At 39.7% G+C, this 8,684-nt stretch overlaps 1 protein-coding gene across 3 annotated transcripts in view; it reads right to left on the bottom strand.

The window, feature by feature from the left end:
• Positions 1–7,885, bottom strand: part of anxa11a (annexin A11a) — a 12,795-nt gene extending 4,910 nt beyond the window's left edge. For 2 of the 3 annotated variants that reach the window (XM_015027795.1, XM_015027797.1), the window contains exons 1-12: positions 7,781–7,885; positions 5,516–5,809; positions 4,653–4,735; positions 3,679–4,041; positions 3,483–3,570; positions 3,270–3,364; positions 2,892–3,005; positions 2,679–2,769; positions 2,244–2,323; positions 2,087–2,143; positions 1,756–1,849; positions 179–274 (exon numbers count right to left, since the gene is read on the bottom strand). In XM_015027795.1, the coding sequence (XP_014883281.1) occupies positions 179–274; positions 1,756–1,849; positions 2,087–2,143; positions 2,244–2,323; positions 2,679–2,769; positions 2,892–3,005; positions 3,270–3,364; positions 3,483–3,570; positions 3,679–4,041; positions 4,653–4,735; positions 5,516–5,807 (1,453 nt within the window). In that variant the 5' untranslated portion in view covers positions 5,808–5,809; positions 7,781–7,885. The remainder of the gene's footprint in view (positions 1–178; positions 275–1,755; positions 1,850–2,086; positions 2,144–2,243; positions 2,324–2,678; positions 2,770–2,891; positions 3,006–3,269; positions 3,365–3,482; positions 3,571–3,678; positions 4,042–4,652; positions 4,736–5,515; positions 5,810–7,780) is intronic. The other variant, XM_015027796.1, reaches the window with a different exon arrangement.
• Positions 7,886–8,684: the final 799 nt, after the last annotated feature.

Raw genomic sequence — 8,684 nt, 5'->3', positions numbered from 1 at the left:
ACCCCTCCCCCTACATGTTTTCATTTTTGCAGTACTTCCAGAAGCAGTTTTTTTTTTTTTTTTTTTACAGTGTTGTCTTCCATGATAATACAGGTGTGAAAAAGGGGGATACTGCCTCCATACAGTACTGAAAAGGTGTCAGGAAAAACTCGAACCGGTGAGAATGTGTTCTTCTTACCCACTGCCAACATGCCGCTCTCCAGGTCTCCAGACATCTCTCTGCTGATGCTTTTCTCGATGTCTCTGCCACACATCTTCTGGTATTCGTAAAACACTGCACACACAAAACGCACACAGTGAATCAGAAACACAAGCATTAAAGTGGAGATTTGAAGGGATGCAAAACAAATGACATTTTTAATGTTATTTGGGTGTTTTTGTCACCACCCAATTCTAACTAAATTACAAACTCATTTGGAACTGGGATTCTTAAGTAATGCCATCAAGAATTTAATTATGTTTTTATAAGTCAATTATAAAATATGTATTATTTCACTTTTGTTTTCTGAAGTTGTAAATTTAACCTTCCAGTGTAGTCACATTTAATAGAACCTCTACTCTAAAAGCAGAGAAATGGGCCGACAATAAATGTCCGACATCATGGAACCGAGATTGTGACGGATAAATTGCAATAACGAAATGACTCATGTATTAACAGGCTTGGCTGACTGTTACATTACTTTGTGTCAGAGGTGAGAGTTTTAATCAGCCTTGATCCGTCAAAGCATGACTCAGCCGTGCTGGGGCAGGGATGCATTTAAAAGCTGCAGAGTAGCAGCTCTCAAAGACTGCACCTCAGCACCACCGGCTTAAGAGAGCTACTGTCCCCCGTACTTTATGAATTTTAACAAAAGCATAGAACGCATTTTCACAAGAAGCCTGGGCAGCTTGTGAACATGGGAATAATGGCTCTTGAATGTCTTTTTATGGTTTTTTTACGTTTAACCTGGATTGTGTTTAAGGGACACAACACAATATTTCTGGCAAAAGTATCAATAGCCAGCAAAGGTTTTCACATTTTGTCACATCACCACAAATTTTAATGCCATTTATTGGCGGTTTGTGTGAAACAGCAATCCAAGGTTTTGCATTCAGTTGTATTAACAAATGGGAAAAACAAAACAGTCTACCAGGTTTGCACACACCAACAGAAAAAAGAAAATAAGGAATAAAAATTATTATAGGGAAAGGGCGCGTTAACGTCACTCTGGACTTGAACTGGACCAATCTAAAACGCACATATGCTTCGATCTCAATCTGAAGTCTTTTGCAGCTTTTCACTCTTTTCTTTTAGAATTGCCCCATACTTAATTCCCATTTCCCCTCCCTGACCAGCTTTGCTAGCCCTCCTGAAGAAACGCATATCCACAGCATGTTGCCGCCTCAGTCGTATCAAAGGGACGCGTGTTTAGGGTAATAGCATTTTTGCATGGTCTTCCACTTGCTTGCTCTGTCTCCTACATGACTTGTCATGAACTCTAAACTTGTGGTTTTCTTGTAGCCAGTATTCCTTAAATAACCAATCATAATTATGCATAAAAAATACGTTCAGAGATATGAGATTAAAAGGAACTAAATGCATACAAACGCCACACTTCTCAGATTTATTTCAAAAAACAAAAACAAATCAAGTGCGCTTCTCCTTTATATTGATACATCACAGAAAATCCCAATAAAATACATTGACGTTTAAGTATGTTATGTGACAGAATAGTTCAACAAAAAGATATATTCTATTAAGTGTTGTCTTTGTACCTGTTCGGAGATGTGGTTTGCTCCTTGCACACAAAATGGCATTGAATTTGGACTCATCTGTTCCAAGTTTGTTTTCTCCAGCAGCATACAGCGCCTGCAGAATAACAAATAGCACATGTATATAGAATCATGTGCAAATGGCAATGCTGACCAATTGGAAAGGTATCAAAAGTATCAATAGCCAGCAAAGGTTTTCACATTTTGTCACATCACCACAAATTTTAATGCCCATTTTTTTGTAACCAAGAACCAAGTAGGAAGTAAATTGTAATCTGTTGGCTGTTTCATGCAGCGTACAAACAGTAATCCCCAACATGAGATCGGACTTCACCTGAGCGTCTTGTTTAGCCAGATTGACATCAATATTCTCTCTTTCATCTCGATTACCCTGCAAGATACAAAACGACAATACACTCATTAGATTTGACACGGTTAGAGCAAAAGAGCAGCTGCAAAGTTACACAAGACATTTCACAACACGGCTGTACCTGAGCCAGAGAGATCAGGAGACGACAGAAGTGGCCTGAGGTATCGCTTTTAATGGCATCTTCCAGGGATTTCTTATTGTCTGGAAAAAAAAAATAAGACAATGAATACAATCAACCTGTAGCTATAGCAACAGGTAGCTACAGCTACCTATACCTGTTGCTATAGGTAGCTGTAGCTACCTATAGCAACAGGTAGCTACAGCTACCTGTTGCTATAGCTACCAGATTAGGAATTAGAATTAGATTAGAAATCTGTTGTTCCTGACAGATTAATATTTTTCCACCAAGACTGGAATATTTTGATGTTTCAATCATCTTTCAGCATTTAATCATTCACTTTTCCCCACATAAATTCACAGATATCAACTATTGTGCTTTTACATATTGAATTGTATTATTATAAAGCTGCATATTCATAGTCCTGATGTTTCTTACTTTCTTTGTAAATCCTGTTTATTTCTTTGATTTCAGCATTGGAGCGCGAGGACAAGATCTCTATCATGCAGGCTTCGTCGGTTCCAGCTCCCTGTGAGGAAGAACAGAGCAACAAATATAACTCTTTTTTTTTTTTTTCCTTCCAGAACAGTTTCCAGTATTTGAGGATAAATGAACTCAGTGGAATCATCATATCTCTTTCTGAGCACTTGCCTTCATGGCACTGTGGAGTTCAGAGGCGTCAAACTCAGCTGGGCTTTTCAGCATGGCCATGACCAGGTTCCTGAAGTCTCCAGAAAGCTCTGAATGCAGATCTTTAATCAGGTCCTGGAAGTGGAAAAGAATTTGAAATGACTCACAGCCATCGTGAGCTGGAAGCTCCGTGGTCAACTCGACCATAAGGATATTGGATCTCCCTTCCATTTTACTGCTGGCACCAGCAGCAGATGTCTGCCTGTTGCTCATTTCTAAGGAATGGACTTGGGGCCACGTCTGTTACTATGTTTGTAAATGGTGTCAGCTATTTTTGAAGGAGGCTATTCTAGAAAGCAGCCCTAAAATAATAATAATAACCACAAACAGAAACGTTACCTTCCCGTAGGACGTTTTGTAGGCTTTGAGTAAAGGTACCCGCTGCTTATTGGAGCGACTGCCCAGTAGATCGATTATGGCCTGCTCGTCAGTTCCTGTGCAGACAAGTCGGAAATGTAATGTCAGGTTTAAATCAGACAGAAAAACGTGACAGACAGGTTTTATTTAATGTTTCTGTTCAGTGTGATTGGTTCATCAGCCCAGAAAACTCACCAAAGCCCTTCATAGCTTTCCTAAGGACCTCCACATCTTTCAGCGGATCAGCTCCTGGGAAGTCTTTGATTGTTCCCCTGAATACTCGCTAATGTAAAAGTACAGAAATCAAGATTTTTTTTTTTTTTGTATGTAAAAATGTTTGCATGCGACAAAAAAAAATCAATTTCTTCTACTTTTGTTTTGCATCCCTTACATTGCTGGATGGAGCGACCGGCATGGCTCCTCCTCCTCCATAGGCTGGCACTGATGGATTTGGTGACGGGGCTCCTCCAAAGCCAGGCATGGGTGGGTTGGGTGACGGTGCTTGGGGGTAGCCGGGCATCGTCTGTTCAGGCTGACCGGGATACCCCATCCCAGCATACTGTTGTTGGGGCATGGTGCCTCCTGGCTGTGGGTACAGGCCACATGACTGTAGGTTAGGATAGAGGGCACCGCTTCCACCCACATGGGGGGCAGGTGGGTACCCTCCCAGTGCAGGCGGGTACCCCCCAGGTACTTGGGGGAGCATGGATGAGTTTGGAGTAAACGCCCCCATCCCAGCAGGGAACTGGTTGGCCTGTGAAAGATTGGCATTTAAATGAATGTTATAATTATTCTTGGTTTATTTACTGCAGAGAATGCGTAGCAGGTCACACCTTGTTTGCATCAGTAACACATATCTGTGTCTTAAATTATGGATTAATGCCACAGACAAGAAACTTAAGTTATTGTTTCTCCTGTTTTTTTGGTTTTTTTTGTTGTTGTTAATGTTGTGGTATTAATTGATACGAGTTTCACGCATCCAAAGTGTGATCACGCTAATTAAATGCACTTTTTGCAGAAAATGAGAACCAAAACAGACATAGCAATGATGAAAACAATGCAGGAAAGAGAAAAGAAGCATCAGATTAAAGGGAAAATATGCATGAATGAGACTTTAGCACATGACTGATTTTCATGCAGTAGAACAAGAGGAAAGGTGGCAAAGAAAACTGCAATGCTGAGAACTTTAGGGAGTATGCCTCTGGAGGGAAAAAATCTTACCGTTAAATGTAAGAGCATCAGTTTCCACTACAGGCTGTGCTACTCAGCCTAACTGCAATACTTAACGCAATAACCTGAATATGGTGCATTACAAGTTTATTTTAACAAATGTAGGTTTAACTAACACTTTAGGGCTAAACTCACCATGCCTGCATTGTATCCAGGGTTGGGATAGCTGCCAGGAGCAGTGGAGGGATATCCACCAGAGGGGCCGCCTCCCCACGTGCCTGCAGCAAAAAGTAAACATGCAAATGTATTGTGGAGCAAAGTGCCCAATAAAGTTGACGGACATCCTCCTCAGTGGATTTACAGCCGTTCTGTTTGTTTAATATCTTGATGTAAGAGTGCTGGACAGAGAATGGGAGCAGTATGTGAACTGTGGACAGCAGGATTTACCTCTCTTAGCAACAGCAGAGATGTTTGCTTTTGACCCTTTGTTAGCCAGATTAACAAAGGGCCCCGCCTCATGACTGCTGTTGCCAGTAAACACAACTTGGCTTACAAATTCTACCTGAAAGGTCCCAAAACTTGAGCGCGGAGTATTCTAGAAAATACACTTACTTCCTTTATTTATTATCCCTTTGCAATCAACAAAGTATTTTTGCATTAGAATTTCTAAAGGCATGGATAATACAATCTAATTTCCTTGCATGTACACTGCCAGAGTTTTAAATTACTTTAATCTTTTAAGTTAATAGACTTAATTGGCATTTCAATTAACCCATGTGTTGTGGCTTGGTTATTTTATCCATAGCTTTTTTTTTTTTTTTTTTTTTAAAAGGATGCCCTATGAGTAGACAGATAGGGAAAATGAAACACTCCCAACAGGCTATAACAGAATTTAACTTCTATCACAAATATCCAATACTTTACAACAAGGATAAAGTATTTTTGAGCTGTTCTTATAATTGTAAGATGATTTTTAACCCAATTATGCAACCTTGTAATTCTGAAGTCAACCAACTAAAACAAAAATGTATTTTTATTTTCTTAAAATGTTTGCTTACCTGTGGGTAATGGTGCTGGGTAGCCTCCAGCCTGAGGAGGATAGGAACCGGGCTGCGGAGGATAGGCACCGGGCTGCGGAGGGTAGCCTCCTGCTTGGGGGGGGTAACCTCCTGCTTGAGGGGGGTAACCTCCTGCTTGAGGGGGGTAACCTCCTGCTTGAGGGGGGTAACCTCCTGCTTGGGGAGGGTAAGCCCCAGGCTGAGGTGGGTAACCAGCTGGTTGTTGTGGAGGGTAAAACCCAGGCTGCGGTGGGTATGTGCCAGCCGGAGAGGGGTATCCTGGGTAGCTCATTGCTTTAAACACAGAAATGCAAAGCTAATGAAATACGGTGCCTTGCAAAGCGTGAAAACATTTCACATTTGTGACATTCAAACTTTGTGTTTTAATGTGGGGGGATTTTATGTGAACATAATGTAGAGCATTATTGTCAAGTTGCAGTTTTCAATTATTTTGCAATAAAGTTTAAAGAGTGGCACGCATTTGTATTTAATCCTTTACGTCAATACTTTGTAACAACCACCTTTCTCTCCAATCACATCTGAAAGTCTTGGAAAATGTCTCTACTGGCTTTGCACATTTAGGTGAAAAAGAAACTTCCATCCCAGTCATAAGTCTTTTGCAACCTGACCAGCTTCCTCTACTCTGATGAAGAAAGCCACCCTGACAGCATGATGCTGCCACCATGATGCTGCCACCATCATGTTTTACATTGGAGATGGTGTTATCAAGGGAGAAGTGCAGTGCTAGCTTTCTGCTGCACAGCATTTTGAATATAGGCCATAAAGTTTTATTTCGGTCTCATTTAACAAGAACATCTCGCACATGCATGGCCAACTTTGGAAATTCTTAATTCTCTTGGTTTGTTCCCAGATTATAGGTCTTCTTGCTAGATGATGGGTTGAGCTGTGCTCTGCTAGATGTTCAAGAAATTGTTTTCTAACCTCATCCCCAATATTACTTTAAACCTTTCCATAAATTTTATCTTGACCAGTCTACTATGTGCCTTAGTCTTCATGATGATGTTTGTTCACCAATTTTGTCTTCAGAGAACAGCTATGTTTATTACGGAGATTAAATGACATGGAGGTTGGACTTCATTTACTCACTCTGTTCTGAAGGCAATTTTATGCCCAGTTTAGCCTAGTGGTGTGCCGATTGATCGGTAACCGATCATAATTGACCAATTTCCATGATTGGTGATTGCCGATGACTGTCTTTTGTTGCTGATCATAAACTGGTTTACCAGGAAGTATCAGTGATTGAAGAACACTTATTGTTATGTAGCATTCAAGCCATTTTAAATACAATGAGGTAGTAACAGGTAACTGGAAATATCTTTGTTCCCAATTCGTTTTATTTAGAGAGTAAGTAATATGTACTATGGATGCACAGGTGGAAGAGTTTGACTCTTTATATGCTGGCAGCTGGAGTGAAAATATTTGAGTAAAGAGGAAAGAGAAAGTTTCCTTTTAGTTGCATTTGGTAAGAGAAGTCTGTGCTCCACTGGACTAAATTGTTCCATGGTATAACTGACCTCATTGTAGACAGCCCTCAGCTTTGCATTCCCAGTAAAAAAAAAAAAAAAGTTTGAATATTCCCATAAAGCAAATAAGATATCCAGTTAAATAGACACACTTAAACCAAATGACATGAAGCTGATAGTCTCTACTGTTCCTCTAGGGCTTTCTAGGATAGTAACTTTGGAAGTTTATTTATAGCTTCTACAAATATTAAATTACTCTCCAAACTCGAGTTGGTGGTTTTCAAGTTAAACAGCTAGTAGTTACTAAATAAATAAATAAATAAATAAAAGTTTTATAAAAAGAGTACAGGTATTCAGTTTCCAGCCACAATCTCTTCAAGTTCTAACAGATCTAATTTATCCTGCAAGTTGTCAATAGAACAAGCCTCGGGGCCTTTCCAAACCTTCTACTGTGGCGGAAACAAGCTAGCAGATTCACTTTAATCTACCTAGCATCTTCGGCTACATAGCCTTGTTCTAAGTATCTATTTAAATTTGCCAACTATAAAACAAAGAACCGCTGTAGTCTTAGCACGAAAGAGGTGGCGAATAAAGCTGAAGCTATGGCAACTACGTGGCTTAGCTAAAGGAAGTAACACAGGCTAACTAACAACTTCAAGAACGCAGGAGTAGAAACACTCTGCAGATAGTCGACACACAAACAGATTTACTCTCCATAAAGCGTAATACTGAGTACCATCAGTTCTGATATTACATTTGAATTAACTTAGCAAGTACTTACTTTGCGCCCGCTTCTCTTCTCTTCCTGGAGTGCGAAGATCTACTAGGGTGAAGTAGTGTGTCAAATCTTAATGGGTGGGACTCAAATTTTCCATATAGGGGAGCCGCCCATCCCTGTAATGACGTAGCTTTGACAGCAACTAACAACAGTTTATTACGCGACACCAAGCTGCAATGACATCGAGGAAACATCATGTCATACTCTGTTGTTGCATAAGGTTTGTTTATATATATATATATATATATATATATATATATATATATAGATAGAGAGAGAGAGAGAGAGAGAGAGAGAGAGAGAGAGAGAGAGGGAGAGAGAGAGAGAGAGAGTTGCTAAACCATGTTGCCATGTTGGGTTTTTAACAAACACAGGAATATAATGACGACATGGATTTTCCGCCCATCAGACAAAATATCAATTGTTACGCCGATCAGGTCATTCGTCTAAGTGTAATAAGGGATGTCACATGTCACATGCTATTTTTAGTGACCATCGTTGGAAAATTTACACAACAAGCCAAACGTGTTCCTGCTCCATTGTAAATATGAGTAATGGCAGATAAACATGCGAACAATTTGAGAAAGAACACTTGGGGTTTTTGCTATTTTAAGTCTCACTGTGTCTCATTCCTGGCTTAGAAAATATATTTTATCCTCTTTTTTTCTTTCTTTTTTTCCTTTTATTTTTTTACATTGATCTAATAGCTCATCTATGATAAATACTAAGTTCTACTTTATTGAGATGTGTGGTCATGTCTTCCCTGTGGCTCATTGAGGAAGTGTTAATAAGGAAGTGTCATAGAGTAGTGTTTACAAGCATTATGGTAACTTTGATTCTTTTGATTTTCCTTAGATGTGTAAGTAGTAAGGATTTGTATTTGCGTAAATATTATTGGTGCCATTTA

Source organism: Poecilia latipinna, unplaced genomic scaffold, assembly GCF_001443285.1.
Source record: "Poecilia latipinna isolate Pla-1442-1.1 unplaced genomic scaffold, P_latipinna-1.0 Scaffold107, whole genome shotgun sequence".
NCBI lineage: Eukaryota > Metazoa > Chordata > Actinopteri > Cyprinodontiformes > Poeciliidae > Poecilia > Poecilia latipinna.
This window is presented reverse-complemented; position numbering and strand designations above follow the sequence as displayed.